Source organism: Pipistrellus hanaki (assembly GCF_964339955.1).
Source record: "Pipistrellus hanaki genome assembly, chromosome: 2".
NCBI classification, from domain to species: domain Eukaryota; kingdom Metazoa; phylum Chordata; class Mammalia; order Chiroptera; family Vespertilionidae; genus Pipistrellus; species Pipistrellus hanaki.
The window spans coordinates 126,289,343-126,312,576 of NC_140504.1; the positions used below are offsets into that span (position 1 = coordinate 126,289,343).

General features: G+C 40.4%; 1 protein-coding gene and 1 long non-coding RNA gene across 12 annotated transcripts in view; one reads left to right on the plus strand and one right to left on the minus strand.

The window, feature by feature from the left end:
* The first annotated feature begins 228 nt into the window (after nt 1-228).
* Nucleotides 229-8,629, plus strand: LOC311616853. Of its 2 annotated transcripts, none has more exons than XR_014794002.1 (2): nt 229-2,192; nt 7,070-8,629. It is a non-coding gene; the product is annotated as an uncharacterized lncRNA (long non-coding RNA). The 2 variants fall into 2 exon arrangements; XR_014794003.1 differs by lacking the exon at nt 229-2,192 and adding an exon at nt 2,799-5,272.
* A 145-nt stretch (nt 8,630-8,774) lies between these two features.
* KIF13A (kinesin family member 13A) overlaps nt 8,775-23,234 on the minus strand; it is a 203,350-nt gene continuing 188,890 nt past the window's right edge. For 3 of the 10 annotated variants that reach the window (XM_084872704.1, XM_084872701.1, XM_084872702.1), the window contains 9 exons: nt 23,109-23,201; nt 22,776-22,932; nt 22,259-22,332; nt 20,350-20,397; nt 19,166-19,277; nt 17,097-17,248; nt 16,483-16,587; nt 10,558-11,349; nt 8,775-9,037 (listed from right to left, as the gene is read on the minus strand). In XM_084872704.1, the coding sequence (XP_084728830.1) occupies nt 9,011-9,037; nt 10,558-11,349; nt 16,483-16,587; nt 17,097-17,248; nt 19,166-19,277; nt 20,350-20,397; nt 22,259-22,332; nt 22,776-22,932; nt 23,109-23,201 (1,560 nt within the window). In that variant the 3' untranslated portion in view covers nt 8,775-9,010. Of the gene's footprint in view, nt 9,038-10,557; nt 11,350-16,098; nt 16,141-16,482; nt 16,588-17,096; nt 17,249-19,165; nt 19,278-20,349; nt 20,398-22,258; nt 22,333-22,775; nt 22,933-23,108; nt 23,202-23,234 lie in introns of all 10 variants that reach the window. The other 7 variants (XM_084872705.1, XM_084872703.1, XM_084872710.1 and 4 more) reach the window with 5 other exon arrangements.

Below are 23,234 nucleotides of genomic sequence, written 5' to 3' on the forward strand. Positions count from 1 at the left end.
GTAGCCTGTTTTCCTTTTTAAACTATTCTTTTAAAAATCCTTTTATTTTAGTTCTCTTTTTCCAGTTATTCTGTTTTGGATTTAAAGTTTCATTTTACAAACTTTAAGAGTCTTGGGCCTTTTTTGCTTATTTCCAAACAATTGGATCTATATAACATTTTAATAACAAAACAATCTTACCTTTGTCAATCTCTTTAGCAAAAAAACAAAACAAAACAAAAACAAAACAAAAAAAAACTTCATTCACAAATTCTTATTGGCAGTTTATGCCTAAAGCCAATCACTACTATTGCTTGCAAAGTGTGTTTGAATTTCTAAGATTCAATTCCTTTTTTTGAGCAAAGCCATCCAATATATTTATGTGCTTTTGCCTCTAATGAAACAAATCTGAAAAGAATCAAATGTGAAAATATAGCTGTTATAGGCACCTCTCACCAACACCAGAGGAGTGTCACAGACAGGACAGCCCCCCGAGCTAGTGGGAGAGGGCTGTCCCCAGCCTCCATCCTTGTCTTTTCATAGAAATGACTGTGCTGTGAAAAGCCAATTTAGGAAAGCAATTAAGCATGAACCTTTGTTGGAAAAGCAAAGCAAGCAAACCTATCCATCTGGCTTATGAAGCACAGATGGGCTCTCGGCTAATCTGAAGAGCAAGTTGGGTGCGGGTCTGAGGTGTTATATGTACATACACACACACACACACACACACACACACACACACACACACACACAATCTATAGGTTTCAAAATTCCTCTGCTGAACATTTTGGTACATATTAATTCTAAAGGTTCCCCCTAATTTTTTCCTTTGTTGTGGCCTTCCCGGAAATCATGATAAGCACCTGGTAATTGTGTCTTGGCAGACCCTGAGACCGCTGACTTCTCTGTTTAGGGAATGAAACTGCCCGTTTTTTCCTTTCCCCCCTTTCCCTTCCCTTTCTGCATTCTCTCATTAGGGAGTGTTGTTTGTTTGCTTGTATGTTTATTTGTTTGAATTATGAGCTCTGTGTCCTTTGCTGGGGAAGATAATGGCTGGTTAGTTACAAGCTGGCTGCAAAGTCCCCACACTGTTTGGCCTTGTTTTAACTTCCCTGTCTCAGTTCCTATTCCTCTGGCCCTGGAACCCAATAATGCAACTATAACAAGAAGCAAAATTAGGTTTCTCATCATTTGCCTCTACTAGGAATATTAGTGCTATTTCATTATCAGCCCAAACTCACACATTCAATCATCCTAGTTCACCTTTTAATTAGTATCTTCTCCTCCTTCCAGGGAAGTGTGGCTTTTCCTTTTCACCCTAGTGTATAAGTAAGAGTTGGATTTCTGTATTCACTCAAAGGTTCCAGTTGGCTTGCTTTGGCCCATGGTCTTGACTGTATAAGTGTTAACTACCGTGTTTCCCCGAAAATAAGACATCCTCCGAAAATAATACCTAGCGCATGGATAAGACATCCCCTGAAAATAAGACCTAGCTCAACTTTGGGAGAAAAAGTTAACATAAGACACTGTCTTATTTTTGGGGAAACAGGGTAGTTATGATGGTTTTAAATGTCTACATACTCTTAGCCTTTCCTCTTCTCAAAAGGAAGAGCTAATTCCCTTTCCTTGCGGGAAGGAGGGAGCTGGACCAGTAACTCATTTCTAAAGAACTGAATGTGGTGGAGGGAACCAAATGTGACTTGAGACCAGGTCATAAAAGTCATTGTATTGTGGCGTCTGCCTGCTCTCTCTGGACCCCTCACTCAGGGAAAGCAGCAGCATGCCGTGAGCACACTCAGTGGTGTGGGGAGGAGTCCACGGCCAGGAAGCAACAGTGTCAGGAGGTGGAAGCTGGTTTCCCCAGTTCTAGGCACTGCAGCTCCAGCTGACCTCTTTTCTTTCTTTCTTTTTTTTTTTTAATGTTTTTTATTGATTTTAGAGAGAGGGAGAGGAAGAAACATCATTGGCCACCTCCTGCATGCCCCCTACTGTGGATCGAGCCCAGAGCCTGGGCATGTGCCCTGGCCTGGAATCAAACCCAGGACCTCTGAGTGCACTGAACAATGTTCAACCAACTGAGCCACACCGGCCAGGGTTCCAGCTGACCTCTTGACTGTGACCTTATGAGCAATTAGAAGTGCTACTCCTGAATTCTGGACCCACAGAAATTGCAAGATTGTGTTTTTAGCTGTTTCAAGCTACTGAGTTTAAGGGTAATTTATTTTGCAGCAATAGATTAGTAATTAGCTTTCCCACTACAGATAAAAGGACTAGAAAATAATTTTGGTAAACTGGCATTTCATATCATTAAGACATCCTTGGGTGCACGTGATACTGAGGTAAGATCTTATATCCTTCTTTCTGGGAATCATTGTTCTAGGCACTTGCTGCGGCTAAGTATCTTACCACTGGGGTTTGCAAGTAGCTTGGCTTACATGTGGTTGACCACACACTAGGTAAAGATTATGCTGATTCAAGATGGGTGAGTCACATGTAGGTTTTGGCTCATATGTACTTTCCCAAAAATTTTAGTAAAAGAAAAATACATCTGCTCTGCTTGCAATTCCCCCAAACTCATGCTAGACTATGAAACAATAATAAAGAAACCTAAGAACTTTTTTTTTTTTTTTTTAGAGAAAAGTACTAAATCTCAATTTTATAAAGTTTTTTTAAAAAAATAAATCTTTCTTATTCAGATTATTACAAATGTGTTCCTCTTCCCACCCCCCCTCAATTGCTCCCCTCCACCAGGTTCCCACCCCACCCTCTGTCCTTTCCCCATCCCCCATTGTCCTCATCCATAGGTGCACAGTTTTTGTTCAGTCTCTTCCCGCACCCCCACTCCCCTTTTCCCCGATAATCGTCAGTCCACTCCCCTTCCATACCTCTGATTCTATTATATTCACCAGTTAATGTTGTTCATCAGATTTTTTAATTCCCTTGGTTTTTAGATTCACTTGTTGAGAGTTACGTATTTGTTGTTCATAATTTTTATCTTTATCTTCTTCCTCTTCCAAAATAGCCCCCTTCAGCAATTCATATAATTCTGGTTTGGCGGTGATAAACTCTTTTAGCTTTTTTTTTAATTTGTGAAGCTCTTTATCTGGCCTTCAATTCTGAGTGTTAGCTTTGCTGGGTAGAGTATTTTTGGCAGTAGGTTCTTGCTATTCATCACCTTGAATATTTCTTGCCATTCCTGTCTGGCCTGCATGGTTTCTGTTGAGAAATCAGCTGACAATCGTATGGGTGCTCCTTTATAGCTAACTACCTGCTTTGCTCTTGCTGCTTTTAATATTCTCTGTCTTTTGCTCTTGAAATTTTAATTATGATGTGTCTTGGTGTGCTCCTCCTTGGATTCCTTTTGTTTGGGGTTCTGCGGGCTTCCTGGACTTGTAAGTCTATTTCTTTCCCCAGGTGGGGGAAGTTTTCTGTCACCATTTCTTCCAATATTCTTTTCGTATCTTGCTCTCTCTCTTCTTCTGGAATCCCCATAATTCTGATGTTGGTTCACTTGAAATTGTCCCAGAGGTTTCTTACACTATCTTCAACTTTCTGGATTCTCTTTATCTTCTCGCTTCTGCAGAGGAGTATCCTCTGGCTCTGTGTGTTCTAAATCTTTGTCTTGATTCTTGTGATCTTCCAGTCTGTTCTTAGGACTCTGTGTAATATTTTTTATTTCAGACAATGTTTTCTTTATTTCTAGTTGATCCCTTTTCATATCCTCATAGGTCTCGTTTATTTTATCAGCTTTTTAGGATATTGTTGAATAACCGTATAACTGTAGTTTTGAACTCAATGTCCAATCTTTTCTTTTCCTCCATCTCCTTCCTTTTGTCTGCATTTTAGTTGTTTTTCCCTGATTTGATGGAATAGCTTTGTGTCCTAGGTGTTCTGGTAGAGCCCAGTAGCACAGCCTTCCCAGTTACCTGCAGTGGACAGACTTGGTGTAGCCCTTGTTGTTAAGCCTTGCTTATTGTTGGTATCACTGGGAAGTGTTGATCTCCAAGCCAATTGGCTGTGAGAGATCAGCGGTGTCTCAGCTAGGAGGGCTTCTGTACACCGCTTGGATAGGGCGGGGTCTCGTGGTGGCACAGACAATCTTTGGTTCCCTGTCAGTCTCGCCTTAGAAAAGTCCTGTTCGTGGAGAGTTTCGGAAGATTGGTTGCAGGCATGCGCACCTCTTTGGTAAAGGCACAGACAAACTTTGGCTTCTGGCCAGACCCTCCTTAGAGAAAGCCAGCCGCTGGGAGAGCTTCTGTGTTCAGCCACAGATGGGGCGGAGTCTCGGGTTGGTGCAAACTTTGTTTTCCCTTTGGCTCCTCCCCAAGTCCCGCAGTAATGGCCTCTGGCTTCACACACCTCTGAGAGATCTCTGCCCGCTGCCTGACAGTCTGGCCTCTCCCTGACTGGGGCCGTCTATCAAACCGATAGGCTGATTATGTTTTCTTCTCAAACAAGAAAGCCAGCCGCGTGTTAGCTGTCCGCCCTCTCCGCGCGCCGGGAGTAAGCCGGCAGCAATCTTGGTCCGGCCCTTCCTCTCCCAGCGCCAGGAGTAAGCCAGCGCTTTTTCGCGCACACAGTTCTCCGTACCTTCACAGTTCCTGAGGTTCAGCGTGCCTTCTCTCTCCTTCCCAGATGGTAGAGCCTCCTCTCAGCTAGCTATCTGGTGCTTCAGGGCAATGCCTCCCCTGTTTTCCAGTTCTAAATTCAAATTTGTTTTGTAGGCTGCATTCGGGTGTCTACCCTATGCCGCCATCTTGGTTTCTCCTAAGAACATCTTTAAGTGATTGGGTTCAGGCAGGTATTTAGATGAAGGTCCAAAATAACTGTTGAAACTTGTTACAAACACCAATGTTTTCCAGTTTTAAAGCCCAAAGTTACAAGTGCTTTAGATATGTATTGAGAAAGGGTCAAGTTGGTTTGTGCTAAAAAAACCAAACTAGGCATTTTTTCTCCCTTCAAGTTAATCTTTTCTTCTTTCCGGAGTCTCCAATTTCAAAACGTACCTTTTTCTTACAAGACGCTCATTGTTCTATGAATGAGCGTGTCACTGTCTCCATGAATAGGGTCCCATAAGGATTTTAGAGTTCCTTTTTCAGGACACTCTGGTGCTGGGAAAACCTGCAGTAGGCTCCAAGGCGGTGGATGCTGCCCACTGGGCTCAGGTTACAGTGGCCGAGGCACCCGGAGCACTGGCCGGAGCTGCAATCTTCTAAGAACTCCGTGCAGTAACAGAGGCGCCCAGTGAGCCTATAGAAGGGAAAATAACTTGTTTTCCTAAGAATGCACAGAGGTGTGTGTGTGTGTCCTGGGACACCTGAAAAATAATGACTGCCTTTTATTTCAACTTAACTCGTGGCACTCAAATCTGCAATTATCTCTCCCACATCTTAAGGGGTTAGAAACAAATGACAAGCAGGTTAATTTAGACTGTAGGATTTTGTCTTCATTACTGTCAGCATCAGTTCATGACAAGTTAAAGAGCAGAGCCTGGCCCTAACAGGTTTGGCTCAGTGGATAGAGCGTCCGCCTGTGCACTAAAGGGCCCCAGGTTCAATTCTGGTCAAGGGCATGAACCTTGGTTGCAGGCACATCCCCAGTAGAGCTAGAGACAGTTGGATTGATGATTCAGGAGACAGTTGATTGATGATTCTCTCTCATCGATGTTTCTAGCTCTCTATCCCTCTCATTTCCTCTGTAAAAAAGAAAAAAGAAAAAGAAAAAAAAAAAAAAAAAAAAGAAGAGCCCATGCCCCAGGATTTTCCTGGAGTTCTCTTTGGTCCTGGTCTCCCACTGCCTGGGTGTTGTAGCAACCCCCAGATGTCTGGTGGGACACTGCTGGACACTGCCTTTCACCTAAGTTAGGAAAAAGTCTGAACACTATGACTGACTGACTTTTTGTTGTCATTTTTAAATTTAGGAGGTAGGCTTCACACTTCAGAGACTTGTGACTATAACAAGTTCGAAGCTGAATACAAAAAGCTCTCTACGTGATTGCATTTGGGAACATCCTTTTCTGTTTTTAGCTCTTGGTCCAAAAAAGGAGATAGCAAGAACTGATTCAAGTACATCTTCTTTTGAGACTTTTTAATTATATGAACAGAAAGCTTTCCTTTTAAAAATAAAGCTTCGCCAAAGCCGATTTGGCTCAGTGGATAGAGCGTCGGTCTGTGGACTGAGGGGTCCCAGGTTCGATTCCGGTCAGGGGCATGTACATTGGTTGCGGGCACATCCCCAGTAGGGGATGTGCAGGAGGCAGCTAATCAATGTTTCTGGCTCTCTATCCTTCTCCCTTCCTCTCTGTAAAAAAATCAATAAAATATATTTAAAAAAAAATAAAGCTTCATCATGTAATTAGTTGTTTTTTCCAATATAGCTCTAACGCTTGAATATTGTAATAATAATAAAAAAGTATTGGCTAGCGCAGGATAATTTAATAGAAGATAGCCTCTTGCCCTTACCTAACCCTAAAGGTATTTTTATGAAGCTAGTTTTCATTTTAGGGGGTTCCCTAGAAACACAAGGCTTTATTTTTATTACAATAAAATGTGTCCAAATAACTATAAATAAATGGGATGACAATGGAAATAATGTACTTTGGAAATTAACTGTTAAACACATGCTTATACTTAATTATCCAATAAACTATCTTAAAACCAGTTCACTCTCCCATATCATAATGACAAATGACAATGCCATTGACCTCACACTAATAAAGGGAATGGTAATGTGTCCAGAACTGTATTTGTATTTGTCATAGTTTACTTAAACATTATATAGCTGCTGTTTACCCCACCTCTATTTTGTAAAATCCAAAGAAGTTTTAGGCTTTTCCCCTCTACTTTTTCTTGGCAGTCTATATAAGACACTTCTGTCCAAAAGTTAGATTTAATTCTTGATATTTCAGAAAGGCTATTTGTAAACAACTGAGATTTTTCTGAAAAGATCCTATAATAGCATTTTTTAGGTAAGTCTTTCATATTAAGCTACTTTAACTACTATTTCATGGATGGCAGGCACTGCCACGTGCTCTAAAAATTTGTTTAAGCACCATGACCATGAATAACACATCCTGTCCTTTCCGCTGCAGATGCCCCACCAATGCTGGTCAGTCTGGGACTTTGACACTCACCACAGTCCTGCCTGGCCCTCCATGATACATCACCAGACAGAACACGGATCGGAGGAACTGACGGAAGCGCGAGAAGAATCCCTCTCCCAGTCACTAACCTTTTCCATTTGTCAAACACACAGTACAACAGTACTTATGGCATCTACTGCTGTGAGGATTAAAGGAGATAATAAATATCGTATATATGTTGGGAACAGTGCCTGGGACACAGTAAACCCTCAATAGATATTGGCTGTGACTATTATTATTTGAGATGCAGGGACAGGAGACACACAAATGTGAACCATCAGATTTGAAACTAATGGCAGAGTATTAAAGACAAACGACTGCTATTTTAAAACCTGAATTAGACCGTCTGTATTCTAAAACACACACACACACACAATCTGTACCAATTAAATACGATCAAGTTGAAAGGGGATATAAATTACAGCTTTTCTTTTCCAAAACAGACAATAGTAAAATACTACAGTCAGCTCACTATACACAAAAATCATGAACAGCAGCTTTTCATTAAAGTCTCCAATATCTTACTGATGCTAAGAACTTAAGGAATGAAGGTGCAGAGGGCTGTGCACCATCCCTCGCTCTCACACACACAGACTCTGTCCTCCAGGCCAGCTGCACAGGCATCTTCAGCACAGGCACACAGGGCACCTTTGTAAGACCTTCTGCACACACGAGCCTCTCCATGTCTCCATGAACAGGAGGGTTTTCCACGTGGAGACAGGGACAGCAGGGCCATCGGTATTCAGTCATCTCCTGCAAACACGGTGAAGCGAGTACCTGTGCACTTTACAGCTCATTCCAACTCTTCAGCATTTTCCAGAATTAAGTACAATAGCAACAGTAAAAACCATACCACAATGAACCCTACCAATCAAACAAAACCACGGAGAGACAAAAATCCACACCCCGCCCCCACCCCAATCCAACTCTTGGTATGCCCTTGTGTTTCTACAGTAATACTGCTTTCCGCACTCTGCCTGTCTTGCTGGGCTGGGCCAAGGTATGAGAAACGCTGGAGGCAGAGCCCCAGTCACTGCCAACGGCTATAATACAACGTCAAGTCAGCAGGTGGCAGGCCAGGTGGAAGACCGAAGAACGCGGCGGTGGGAGTCTTCAGTGTGCTTATGAAACAGGACAGGACGGCGGCGCGTGGCCTGGTAGCCAAGGGGAATATGGCACCAAACTTGCAGTCGAACATATATGTACACAGAAAACAAGAGTGGACAGCAAAATCAGTCGGTCGTATAGAAGTTCTTTGGTTATAAAGAACGGCATTCTGTAACCTTTTCTGCAGAGGGATCTGCAACCTCATTCTCAGGCAATGAAAGGTCTCTCACCTGCTCGTGTATACGAGGTCGCCCAAGGTGCTTTGTAACAAAGTCCAGTACCTTATGATTTCTACAAACCATTTTATCTGCATTCTAGTGTGCAGTTCTGTCTGTCCCAGAACAGACATACAATAGATACATTTCATATACATAATATATATTATTTATAAAAAAAAAAACACCCCACATTAAGAATATTGACTCCAGATTCTACAGTGAGAACTGATTAAAATTGTACAAGAATAAGTCTGTTTGACTCCGTGGAGGTTTCTACACAGTGCGGTGTGTAGTAAGTGCAAACAAAAATACTGCCACTTAGTTAATCCGGGATTTTCGGTGTTCTGGCCTTTTGGAAGAAGCAGAAGCTGTCGGTTCACCCAGGTGGCAAAGCACTGCTGCTGCCCCTCGCTCGGGAGGGGACAGGTGGTGGCCCAGGTGGTGCATGGCTTCCCCTGCTGGTGTGAGGTCGCTGGGTGCAGCATATGTTAAAGATGAGGCTGGTGCTTTGAGGGAGACTCCGGACGAAGATGCTGGGGCCTGCGGAGGAAGTGCTTGCTGTCTTTCACCGCGTAGTGGAGGTCGTGCTCCCCTGGAATTCAGAGGCTAGTGAGTTCAAGCTCCAGTTCCCACCTGCCCTCCCCACCCACAGGGACCACCCTCAGCCAGACACACCCACCCACACAAGGGGCTCTTCCTAAAGGGGCCCTCAGGATTTGGTTTATGATGAAATCCAGTTCTAAAATTTACAGTATACCAGGGAGAAACCTGGCCCCAAGGTGAAGCTTCCAGGAAAGGTAATGGAAAGCAAGACCCAAAGTTAAAAGTAAAAAATTGTTGTTTCTGGGCCCACACACTAAGTCATATTCAGGTAAGAACAAAAGTCAAACTTTAGTACTTAAAAAGTTCTCAAACTGTTACAATGTCAAAGCAACTTACAAAAATAGTAGAGCAATGAAAGGAAAAAAAAAATCACCATAATCCTATATCACCCTCATACAACAAATATTTTCCTGAATTCCACCTTTAAACCAAGTATCTGGCAGGGACACAGTTCAGGAGACTTTCAAAAGCAAAACACGAGGCATGCTTCCCGTTTGCTGGGCAGTGTCCCTCTTCCCTCTCCTATGGGCGGTGTCTCCCAGCGCAGCCCTCAGACCCCTGCTGTTAGTTCTTCAGTGGAGGGGTTTGTGAAAACTTATCCTCTAGGACCCATCCCAACGAAAGGAATATCTTAGGTGTGGGGGGCAGTGGCTCCTGGGAATCTGAGTGTTTAAGAGGCGCCCTCTCCCAGCACCCCCGCGGGAGTGTAGGTTCAGAAGCACTGCTCCTGGGCTTCTTGTCCAAGCCCTTCTTGGAAGAGGGGCTGGAACGCTGAGGTAGGCCAGCAATGCAGATTCTGCTTGAAGGTCAATGTAGAGGATGTTGAAGACTTTTGATGCAACAAGTGTTTGGTTTGTAACTGCAGTTATGAGTAACTTTATTATTCTTCTTAAGTTGGGGAGAGAGGTTCCAAACTTCAGTTGCTCAAGCAATTCACCTGTACTTCCCCAAAGCACCTTTTACCCTATGGGCAGCACCTAAGTGATTGCATTTCAGCAATTCTACGATGCATGTTATTTTCCCCAACATTTAACATCTCTGAAACTGGATTGGGTTTTACAACTTCTGATATGATGCAGTTTAATTGGAAGCATTTCTTCTTAATGCTATATAAAATAATGGTGTATCTAATAAGCCAAGAAATCACTAATTTGATGAAATATGGCAGACATTACCAGAATTAAACATCTAAGAAAATGAATGAGGCTGACTGACCCTTATCCATATGAATGCTTCCTTCAAAAAACCCCACATGCCAGCTGAAAAAGCCACTGCTCCTATATATTTCCTAGTTCTACTCTGAAATTATGCAAGCAAACTTCTCCCCACACACAGACGCTGAGCAACACGTGAACTTGCTCTCCAGGGGGGCCCTTCTTCCCTGTCAGAAATGTCAAAGAGAATCTCTCTGACTAAGCCACCCAGGTGAAGGGCCTCTGGGGGTTGGTGCACAATCAGGTGTGTCACTTACAGCATAGGACCCAAAGGAATGCCTCCAGAATTTATTACCTGGTCATTCTCTGCCAAGGAATGCGGCTGGCCAGGGTCCCGGGGCTCATCTGAGACACTCTCATTGTCCATTTTATTTGGAAGGTTCTTCCTACTTGCAATCTCTCCAGCAGCAGAATCTGTCAGGGCATCGAAATCATTCCCATCTGACGCTCCCATGAACTCTGTGAAAGAGTGGTCCTCGAGGACGTTTGTGGTGTGCTCCACGGTCACCTCCCCGGGACAGAACTCCCGGGTGGCGTGGCCATTCTTGCTGGAGCAGGCATCTTGTTCTGAACATGAGCCAGTCCTACAGGGCATTTTGGAGTTTTTCTCAGGGATACTTTGGGACGATGGGCTCCCTTTGGCTAAGGCACTGTTTTCCTTGAGTGGCACCATAATGACCTTATCCTTTACCAAGCCTTTTTCTAGCTCTGTCAACTCTTTGTTTGAGGGCGGTCTGAGATCATGCCCAAGCGATGGTCCAGAATGCTCACTGGAGTCTGTGTCTTTCGTCGGAAGGGCTAGCTGATCTGAGCTGTCACTAGAGGGGACCACCAGGTCGGACAGGGTGGCATTGGAGGCACTGTGGGAAAAGTAGCCACTGGTAATACTGCTGGTGGTAGGGCTACGGGATACTTCTTTCTCCAAGACCCTGGAGTTCGTCAAATCCACTTTAGAAGAAAAACACTCTCTGTTTTCCAAGCTGGCATTGTAAACACTGAAGTCAGCAAACTCCACTGGTACATAAGGCTGTGAGCCTGCCAGCTTCCTGTTAAGAGCTTCCAGGTCACTGTCCTCCTCCTCAGAGTCCTACAGAAGTGAAGCAGAAGTCAGCCATTAGCTCCTTAGAGCAGCCGTACTGTTCAGATAGGTTTTTAATACTTTACTACTACAGGCATTCATGCTTAGTGTTGTTTTTCTTTTCTTTTGAGTTTGGCTAAATCTTGCCACCAGTTATGGACACAGGCACCTTGTGCTCAGAAATTTGTGAACACAAACCCATTAACTCCTAATGTGAAGATTTATTTCTTTTATGCTCACGCCATGCTAATTAAAAACTTTTGTTTCCCTGGTTTAAGATAAAGGTTGGACCAAAGTGCAGCGGACTTGAATTAGTTACTTGTGATTGGTCTTCAGCTGGACGTTGTCCCTTCTCTAATAAGAGGAGAGAGGAAGAGGAACAGCAAGGGAGGAGCTGCTGCTCTACTCGTTCTTACAATCCTCACCTTGGGAAGAGACAGTGCACACAAACGGCAAGGGGATTTGTGAAAGATTTCTGAGCTATTTTATGGCAGAGAGGGCAGTAAAATAAGGCGCCAGAAGGAAAGGGCTAAGAACACAATCTCAACACGCATGCTCAGCACTATACTGAATCCTGGAAGGTTGTGAAGCACTAGTATTACCTTCCCAGGGGCTTGGGAAAGCATGGAGAGAGGATTTGGCTAGAAGGTGAGGAAGATAAGATTTAAACAGAAATCCCCTTTGTCAAATAGCTTTAGAATTCTGTATACAAAGATTGGTAAATATGCAAAAGTGGGTGTTATCAACTCCCCAGTCTCTCTCCCCAATGAATGATTCTTTTATATTTTGTGGAAAACAATATGAGTATATTACATTCAAATAAAAACAAATGTCATTACTATCAAATCCTTTCTAATTAACCTTCCAAACATTTGGTGACATTGCAAATATTTCTTTCCTCTTTTAAAATATGACTTTCATTCAACATTCATCTAGCACCCTCTATGTGCCAGCCATTGTCCCAAGAACTGGGAATGCCAATGTTGAGCAACAATCTTGGACACTGCCAGATGAATGGAAATCTCCTGGAACCAAAAATCAACCATACTGTTCAGAGCGACACTTGGAGGGGATGAGAGGAGTAGAAAGGGGCAGAGAGAGAGGGTGGGGAGGAGGGGGAGGAGAACCACACCCCACTGATAGAGCAGATGGTAGTTCACAAATCAACATAAATTTCATCCACTGAATTTTACTGTAATATTTTCTTTTCCATCTCATTAGATGCTAAATTCCTCAAACTAGCTTAATATTCTTCAGCACTTTTTAGTTTTAAAAATAACTTGGATATAAATTATTTAAAAGCATCAGTGGTCTTAATTCCTTGGCTATTAATTAAAGGTGGATATCAAATATCAGTGATAAAGTTCCAGAAATCTGCAAAACATTTTTTGGCAACACTGATCTCTTGCCATCTTATCTTTAGCTGAATTCTAAATTAAGTGGCACTGCTAACCAATGTGTGGAGTAGAGTGTTCTTTCTCCAGGGTTGGGGGATTGTTTGTAAAGGAACAAAGATTGGGAATAAATGTCTGGGTCAGTAGCCTTTGGCAGTATTTTCTAGATTCTTCACTTGACTTGGTTAGATTCAAAACTGAATTGCAAGTGTTTGCATCTCCCAAATTTTCTTTTAACTTAAGCAAAGAAACATAACTCCCCCAAGCACAGGTATCCTTACTAAAGAGATAGTTGTTGTTTTGAGATAAATCAAATTTGGGGCCCTTTTTATGCCTGAAGTTATTTCTTCTGGAGACTGAGGAAAAGGCCTGTCATCCTATAACATGTAAAACAAATGAAATATTCAATAACAAATCAAACATGTAGAAACAGGTGTACATTTGCCAAACTCACAAAGATAAAAAATTAGTCGTAAAGGATTATAATGACCTTTAGTAAAACTGCAGAGTGTACAAAAACCCCAAGATGTTAAGTTCAAATAGAGATAAGTACATAGTTTTGCACTGGGGGTGGGGCTAGGGTGGGGAGAAGGGCTAAAGCAGCAGAGACAACTAATTCCAGAAAAAAGAAAACAGAGTATGGAGAAAATATTTCTTAACACATAAAAGGAGACTGAAAGTTTATCAAGTTATTGTCTTCAAAAAGAAAAGAGAGGACTTAATTGTCTTAAACTGTATGTTAAGAGAATTTGGTTACGTAGACTTTTTATTCCAGAAATATTCTTTACTAGTGTCATTGCAGCTTAAAGACCAAATTAAGCACCACCTTCCTACTATGTCTTAAAGGCAAAAAGAATGAAAACTAGTCTTAAAAGTGGATCATGGAATCAAGTTCTCAAGCTTCTCCATAGCTACAGTCTTCATGATTTGATTTTTGCAATTTATTTTATGCAACTGAAATGTATATATAGAAAAAATATCTTGATTCTAAGGACTCAAAACCCACATAAAGCAGTGACTCTACAAGGAGTTTCACTTGTTAAACTCATTTTCATTCCCACTATACTTGGCTCTGTATTGTTCATCAGGGAGTTGGTCTCGATCTTCAGAAAGATTGTACCAGCCAAGGATTCCCAGTATTTCTGTCCATGGTGCTAAGGGATGGGCAGACCTTTTAGAAAGTGCAGCAGAGGAGTGACTGAAATTGCACTATCTCTGAGGTCTTGGGGCCAGCCCAATTCTGCTGAGGGACAGAGCCTTTGTTCCAACATCTCATTAACTATGAGGTCTTGGGCAAGTCACTCAACAAGTCTTTAGGAAAAATGGGAGAAATAAGCCACATGCAGTGTATACAAGACCTAAGAGAGGGAGAAATGACTTCCTTGTTGCTCTTCTCTCTGTTTCATGACTTAGACACCAAATGCATATGGTTGCCTTTATCTTATTCACAAAGTACTTGTCTTATATGATAACAAAATATTGCTTTAAAGGACCAAGTATAGCTATATTGACTATATTTTTGTGTGTGAAATTATAGGTTACTTGGGTAAATAGATGGGCTACAAAATAAAAGGAATAATGTCTCAATATTGCTTCTCAAAAATGATTTCAAACTCCCTTGATGAGACTGAACCATTGATTCAGTCTCTCATTTCTCAAGAGTGGAAAAAGAAAGTGGATTAGGAGCAAAGGAAGAAAGCAGTATATATTCACTTATAAGGGGAGAATAAACTCTTCCTAAGAAGAAACTAGAATCTCAGATCAAGCAAGTAATATCTGTAAAGTCCACCAAAACACCCTGGAAAAGCTGTTATCTGAAATAAAATAAATAGTTCAATAGCTTCAGAGGAGAGCAGAGGCCCATCTCTCAAGTAAGATGGTACCATCGAGTCCTGCTCAGTGGAGCAGAGGCTTGCTGCTGTTGGAGACTTCCCAGGTCAAGAGAATCTGGTTCCAGTCTATTGCTGCTAGCCAGAAGTCCTGAGGTAAGTTTTATTTTAAAACATTGAAGTACAGAAAATAACTATCAGGCACACTCTGAATACAGTGGAACTATCTGCTAGGCAGCCCAGAAGGGTCATTCAGTTGCCTTTTAATTAAGGTGACCAGAAGTCCCGCTTTTGGCTGGACAGTTCCCGCATCCCGCGGTGTTTTAAAAAAATCCCAATTTTTGAAAAGATTCAAATCAGGACTTTTTTAAAACGCTGTGGGACGTGGGACAAATTGTTAAAAATTGGGACTGTCCCGCCAAAAGCGGGACATCTGGTCACCTTACTTTTAATGTGTTCTACCCAATCTACCCAACCTGTTGTTAAAATTGAGTTTCAATGTAGTGCCTGTGCACCATGGGGTTAAGGGTCATGTCAACAAACAGATCCAATCAGCCATAGAGCCAATAAATTTGAGGGTAACAAAGCCACCTGGCCTTTCTAGCCTGAGCTGCAGCCCTTATTAATTAAGCAGAGGATGGGCAACCAAGTGACCAAGCAGCTCATTGAGATTCAGAGGAGCAGCTGCAGTTGTGCACTCTCCTCTGCCGCAGGAATTGGATGGGGATTTGGGGCTTGAGCGACAGGGAGAACACAGCAGCAAAGGCAGCAGAGGAGGACAGAGAGGAGAGGGGGAAATGGTGCCTCTTCTCCTTCCCTCAGTGCACAGGAGGAATGAGAAGGTCATTTCCTAAGATCCCCTAGCACTCCAAGCATGCAGCAGAGCGGCCAACTGCATAGCCCGACTAGTTAGTTTCACACGGTGAGCATTAGCAGCATATTCCAGGACTGTTCACGGGCCCCACATAATGAGCCTCTGGAATGGCTCTCCCGTGGTGCAGCTGGGAAGGGAAACTGCCCACACTCTGCCCACAGAGCAGCCCGCACACAAATGTCACCCTCAAGCAGCCCCTCTTGCTCAAGCTGCTTTACTTTTTTCAAAGTCTAGGAAAAGCTGCTAGAGAGTGAAAGCCTAGACACACAATTAAAGAATTCTTTCCAGGTCTGTCAATCCAGTTTTTTAAATAGAAGTTTCACTTATAATCCAAAGTACCTGGCATACAGTGTTTTAAAAACAATTTCTCAAATTTGTAAGTTGAAAACCAAGTGCTGGGGAGTGAGGTTTTACAGGTAGAGTTCCAACTTACCTGTGGTAAAATATAGATAAGCCATTGGGAAGTGAGACTGACACCAAGGGATGTGGAATATGTTTAGAGAGCAAATTTAAAAGGCTACCCGGGATGTAGAGATGACGATGATGAGTGGGGATGATGGACTGGAGTGTGGCTACAAACTACGGAACAATTTGGCAATAGCATCGAGCAACATGAAGAAAGCTTGCAAACACACCCACAGCTAGATGCATGATTACTTACTCCAAGTAAGTGCAATTCCTCTAGGTAGATTAACTTCAGAATCTGGCCAATATGTACAGGCACATCAGAAAGATTCAATATTAGTTAAAGTGACCTCTTTGTTACACTTTTTATAAAGTCTAGAATCATGAAAAGTGCCTTTTTCTAAGCAAATTTACACTAAGTCAAAAAACAAATTCAATTAAGTAGAATAAACAGGAAAAAAAGCACAGGACACAGCCATGTTCATGCAAAATTCCATCACTGATGGTCACATTTAAAAAACAACAGCAACAAAACAAATACCCAATACATGTCTTAATTTTTTTTCAAGTATTTGGATGATTGTGAAAGGGCCTTAAACCCACCACCAGGCAATATGACAAAAACGGTTCCAGAACTTACAATCTTCTTCTCACGTTTGCTATTGTGTTCTACTGGCATGCTGCTGCCATTGCTTCCTGAGGGGACAGTGCAGCCAGGGTTATGTGCCTGAGATGGAGACATGCTCTGCAAAGGTTAAGACACACAGATGCATCACACACAGAAGATGATGACAGCCAAAATACATATTAAGTATGTGCAAGTTAGAAAAGCGATGCAAACACCGTTATTACATATGAGTAGTGCAGCAAACAATTTCAGAGGCTCGAGTTAAACTACTCATGAAATCTGACAAGACTACACAGATTCTACGACAAAAAGCATAATTGGTTTTATCAAATCAAAATAAGGTCTTTAATATTTTCAAAAACACCCCGGGAACATCTCTTTCTCATTGAAAGATAAAAAAGACTTTGAAAATCCATAGACACAAAGAAAACAACAGCAATTACAACAAATTAAAAAATGGCCCTGTGTGCTTGAAAAAGAGATATTCCAGATTAGGATCCACGAAGTGATCATACAGGTATGTCTACATGCAGCATCCAACTTGTTAATGCAAACTATTACTCCCCCTTAGGCAACGTGATTGATTCTTTTCTATCTTACATGGTACAGACAAGGTAAGCATTTACCTCCTGGCTTAGAAGAGGTCTTGCTTCAAGAGCTATCCTTTTCTTATGCTCCTCTTTCACAGGCATTAGGGGCTTGAAAAACTTTGGTGGCTGAGGAGAGAATGCTTTAAAAGGGCTGACGGTTAAGGCATGAGGATTCTCTGATGTACCACCTGGGGAAGACAAAGTCATGGGTTTATAGGCACAGAGCACTTTAACCAACACACAGGAAGCAGGGCATAACCTAGTCACAGGAGTATGTGGTATAACAAAAAATTCATATGCTAACATATGGCTAAGCATTAAAACAGAGGTAGAAAAGAATGGAGATATAACTACAAAATCAAAAAGAGTCACCAAAGAAATGAGAAACCAAGTTTTCTACATTCTTTTCAAGATCCAGCTTAAGCGCCACTTCCCAGACCAATTTTGACCCATGCTTATTTTGTTTCTCTGAATTCTCAGAGTTCTTATTATCTGCACATGCAATTTAGCACTTTATCACTTAGTATCTAATTTTCTATGTATCTCATTTCCAAAGTCAGATTTTAAGATCTATAAATGATATCTTCTTGTATCTTTCATTGCATACAGCAAATAGAGGCTCAATAAATAATGAGTGAATACTGTATAAATTTTCTTGCAAGCCCCCTTTGCCTCAAGCCTTGTCCATATGACTAAGAAAGGACAATTTTCTTTCTGGCTTTTACTCATTTCTTTCATTGTTCGGTCTCTTTTCCTCCTACATTTTCTCCCCAGCTCACTGGTACAATGGCACTTAAATAAAATACAAGGTGTAAGATAACAGAACTGATTTGCATATCCACAGAATGCTGTTCCCATCAGGGCATTGAAAGATGATAATACTTAGGTAATAATGTTGTCACTGGTTAAATTACTTTCTGGTATCATTTTAAAAATTGCTTTAGGAATTCGAGACGTGTTCTAAAAAATCCTTTAATTTGAGTCCAAAAAATGACAGAAGTGGATATTCTTGCGGGGAAGAATGAAGTCTAATTATAATGTAATAAGATTTGTGTATGTCTCAAAACTGACTTCCAACCCAGGAAATGAGGTATGAAAAATGATTTAAAAATCCTGAAGTGTTACACAAAAGGCCTATTATTATTTGAGTGATACACTGCATACAAAGCAAAAAAAAATTAAAATAAGTGAACGTAAGTTCCATTCAAGAAAATAGTTTCGGATTATTTAGCAAGCTAGAATTTCAGCTTCCTATCTTATTATTTGCCATCTATAAAATAATCTTACTCCCCACTTTTCCTAAGGAATTATAAAGAAACTAGTGGCCTGTGCATGAATGTGTGCACATTGAAAGGAAATTAATTAAAAAAAATTTTTAATATCGCTATTCGCCCTTTCTCTATAATAGAAGTGTCAACCAAATTCACGATCGACAATGATAGATCAAAACACACGAATGTGATTGGCGCCAGTGAGAGCTATGTATGTATTGCTCATGTGCAAGTCATCTTAGCCTTTTATATAGAGAGAATAAACTTGCTTAATTAGACCTGATTTAGCTAATCTTTTTCTGATTTAGCTAATCTTTTTCCAGTTCAGTGAAGCACCCCAACTTCTCTTTCAGGTAATTGTCAACAACACAGAAGTAAATATCAACATAAAGCAGATTGTTATTATAGATCACAAAGAGTAAAATATTTAACTACATCAGTGTTTGACAATATTCTGTGCAGTGACAAAACCTGAAGTCATTTTCAAGGACCACCATCTCTTCTTTTCAGTTGGGTCAAGTTTCTAAGCTTTCTAACTCTCCATTTTCCAGCTAATGAAAAGAAAATAGGATTTCACTGTCTCCTATCTACCTACTCTAGGACTTCTGTGAGGATCAAATGAAATGAGGCACATAAAAACGCTTCACAGACATTTGGTTATAGTGTAATATGTCTCGACCTGACTCTGAAGCAAGTTGTGTTTCTGGGCTGAAGCAACTCCAAGGAGGCTCGTCGCTAGGGAGAAGAAGCAGGTTGCTGCTACGTGACGTCATTGGATGGACACTCAGCATATTAGCCTCTTACATATACAGATAACATAGAAAAAAATCTCACCACTACCTTCTTTACTCCTTCGAGGTGAATCCCTGGGTAAAGTCCCATAACACGCTACATCTTGGTAACTGGAGCTGTAGTCAGACATGTCTAACTGGTTCTCTGGCCAACCCTACAAAGTAAAATGTAGGTTAAGCTGTAATGAAGTTCCTCTGAAGTGAAAAATGAAGCCTGAATTGAGTGTTTGTTTTTCCCCCCTATTTTTTAATGGGATACTAGAATGTACTTTTTTCTATTTTTACTATAAAATATTTTCAACACATATTAAAGTCCTAAATATGACCTGTACTGTCATACAAGTACAAGGTATACTTAGAGTGAATAAATGTTAATATTTGATTGCATTTGTTCAAAATTTAATAAAATCATTACAAATAGAGTGACTTACAGGTGCCATTCATCTTCCTCCCTCCTCCATAGCAGTCACTTTTATGAGTTTGGTATGTATCTAAGGAGGCTGAATCATTTAAAGACCAAACTGAACACTTTTTAGAGAGAAATGGTTCTATTAATAATTTTTCCTGGGTAGCAGGCACTAGCTGGGACAGCCCCAGGCAAACTAGGTGATGTGGTTACTCTATGTAAACCTGAGATTTAAGAGAACCAAACTGGTGTAAAATACTGGTATCCTAAGGGAGAAAATTCTTCTTGTATATCATACAAGCTTATTTAATTTATTTCATCTTTCTCAGGAGTTGGTTGCCTCTAAGAACTAAATTTTAAACTTCTTGAGGACATAATTTGTGTTTACACTCTGAATCATCCATAGTTCCTAGCTTAGTAATTTACATACAATATATAATTAAGAAATGTTTGCTAAATAAGATGATGTTGCAAATGTCCTTGATTTTAAATCTCTAATTTTACTCACTTGAAATAATTGCGAGTTTGTTATGGTGGATGTAACACCTTAAATTGGTTAGAGTTAGTCTCATACACACAGATATTCAATTATGTGTGGTATTATCCCAGTATGGAAAGCAGTGTTATATACTAAATAGCAATGTAACAGAGTGCACAGCAGCCGTTTCATATCAAGTATTTGAACTTGAAAATGGACATATGGAGACAATGATCTGCATAAGATTAAGATGGGAAGTCCAGAAATTTTAAAAACACTAAGATATCCTACCTTTCCCAATTTAGAGATTGCTAATAACCTAGCCATGCCCACAGGTACTCACCTTATCATCTTCATCAAAGCCAGAAAGGTCTGGTCGACTGGAAGAGACCTGTAAAAGATGGTTTTACCAATGTGGCTTATATATTTTATAGAAATTTTATATATACGTGTATAAAGAAACATGATTTTACATGTACAAGTGAATCCTGTATGGACCACCTTCTCTCTTCTTTCTTCCTTCCCTCCCTAGGAGCAATGACTACCCTAAAGTTGGGGTTTATTATTCCCATACAGGTTTTATGTAATATTATACATATGCCTATAAATAATATACAGCATTATTTTGCACATTTTTATAATTCATTAAATAGTATCTTACTATATATGGTCTTCCTCAATAGTCCAATACTTTATTGTGTTGTATTCTAGACGGATATCCAGGCTGCTTCTAATTGTTTTTATTACAAACTATGATGAAATAAAACTTATTGCTGCTGCCTCTAAGCACCACTCTCTCTACACACTACCAGAACTAACGTGTATTATTTCAGCATCCTTTAGTCCTAAACGCACCCTACATATCTGAGAATCTCTGAGCATATATTGAGGCATGGAATATCTGCTTGTTGATAACGTACAGGCACTGTTAGCTCTGCTCTTCCATAGGGATTTTAGGACCAGCTTATCAAATCCTAAAATAAATTATGTTGGAAATTATAGATCAGTTTAAGAAGAAGTGCCAATATTTTGATACTGTGTATTCATATCAATGAACATAGCCTCCCCATGAGTTGAGGCCTTCTTTATGGTGTTAACTGGATTCAGATTTCCTATTTCTTCTTGATTCTGTTGTGTTTTTTCTATAGGAAATTTCTAATTTGTTTAAACTTTTACATTTGCTAACATATTATTCAGGGTTTGCTCTTATGATGTCTAAATCTCTGTTCTCTCTGTAGTGATAAGCCCCTTTTTATTTCTAATATTACTATTTTCTCTCATAGTTTCTTTTCTGCTCCAATCAATACAAATACAAGTCAATCCATTTGACCAGTCTTTTTAAAAAACTACCATTTTTCATATATATATATATATATATATATATATATATATATCTGTTTGATATTTATTTCCTTCTTTATTGAATTTATAATTCTGTTCTAATACTACCTTCTTTTAAAAATATTTTAAATTTTTTCTTATCATAAATGTTTCTCTATTTGTCTCTTAAAAATAATTACTCCTCCTCCTTTAGAAACTATAAGTAAAAAATAAAAACCATAAGTATAATAGCATTATTATATTTTAAAAAGTTAAGTGATTCCTGAATAGTATCAGATATCCAGTTAGTGTTCAAATGTCTCATAAACATTTCAGTTAACCCTAAATCTGGATCAAAATAGTTCACATACATTGCAATTGGATATGTCTTATCTCTTTAATTTATGAGTTTTCCCTTCTGTCTAGGTCATTCTTCCTGTTAAGTTCCCCATAGTTGGGATTTTGCTAATCAAATTCCCATGGTGTCATTTAACATTTTCCTCTAGCCTTTGTAAATATTAATAATTAGATCTAGAGCTTTGATCAGCTTTAGGTTCTGTGTGTGTGTGTGTGTGTGTGTGTGTATAGGGGGGAGAGTGGGAAAGGTAGAATACTCCATAGGTGGTTTTTCTTTCCTTTGTAAGATAGATGTTCCCCTCATTACTTTTTACTCTTCTTTTTAATGTAAGAGCTACAAATGTGCTAATAGTAGCTCTCATGCTTTCATGTTCTCTATTGTCTAGTCTGTAAGATTCCACTGAAGGCCCCTCTGTCACCCAGCTGTGCTTCCAGGCGTGCTTCCCTAGGACAGAGGAGCAGGCGTGGCAGTTGGGACGCCCACATTAGTGCCGAATGTTCGACTCGCACCTACACCCCGACCCCCGGCCCCCTCCTGGGGACACGCCTCCCCCGGCCCTGCAGGGTGTGCTCACATTGTGCACATTCGGGGTGCTGAGGCTCCTCCGCAGGTGCCGCGCTTTGGTGGAAAGTGCTTCTTTGACTGTGACTGCCTGCAAATTTGGAAACGATATTAATTTATCTCGTTTGATGACAACAATGACATATGTTTATTGTGGATGACTTAGAAATACAGAACTAAAGATCATGTCAATCCCATACACACTCCCCCATACTTACAAAAATGGAAACTTTTTGTACCCACTATTTTTTTTGCTTAATCTATCAAAAATATTTTTTCATAAATAAAACCAGGAAAACTGCTCAATTAAAGAAATTTATATGTTGTCAAATTTCTTAAAGATGAGCAGAGGAAATGTAGAAGAAATACCTCTAACTATATATTTTGTCAAAATAACTGTTTTTTTTTCTAATGAGACCACTACTCAAGTGCTCCTCCTTGGATAGGTATAGAGAGAAGGTGTTTGGTAAATAAATTCATCTCTGTCCATTTGCAGTGAAGACTGGTGACTCAACCTCTGGCCCAGTTACTTGCCTGCCGGAGCCGCTCAAGGCTCAAAATGTTCTCCACCTGCAGCACGCCACGCGTGTACTTCTCAATGTACGTTTCTCCGTCTGACGTGCCTTCGTTTTCACTCCTTGCTGCCATGAGGGCCAGTGTCTCCCGGTCCTCAATCTCCTCTGTTGCCTAAAGTGACAAGAAGACAATTATAATACTTCTAGATGAGCATTATATATATATATATATATATATATATATTTTTTTTTATTAAGACTGGTGAGAAAATGATTTAAAAGTTTTGAGAATGAACATTTTCCATTACTTACATTGCGATCTTTTAAAAAAGTGATATGTATTTTTACCTTTGGTATATTGGATACTATTTCATAGGTTACACCGCAAGAATAAAATATATTTTTCAATGACATTCTCCTCTTCAAACTCTGGGTGAAACTCTGGTAGAAAAGGAAAACTGAATTAAGTGATCT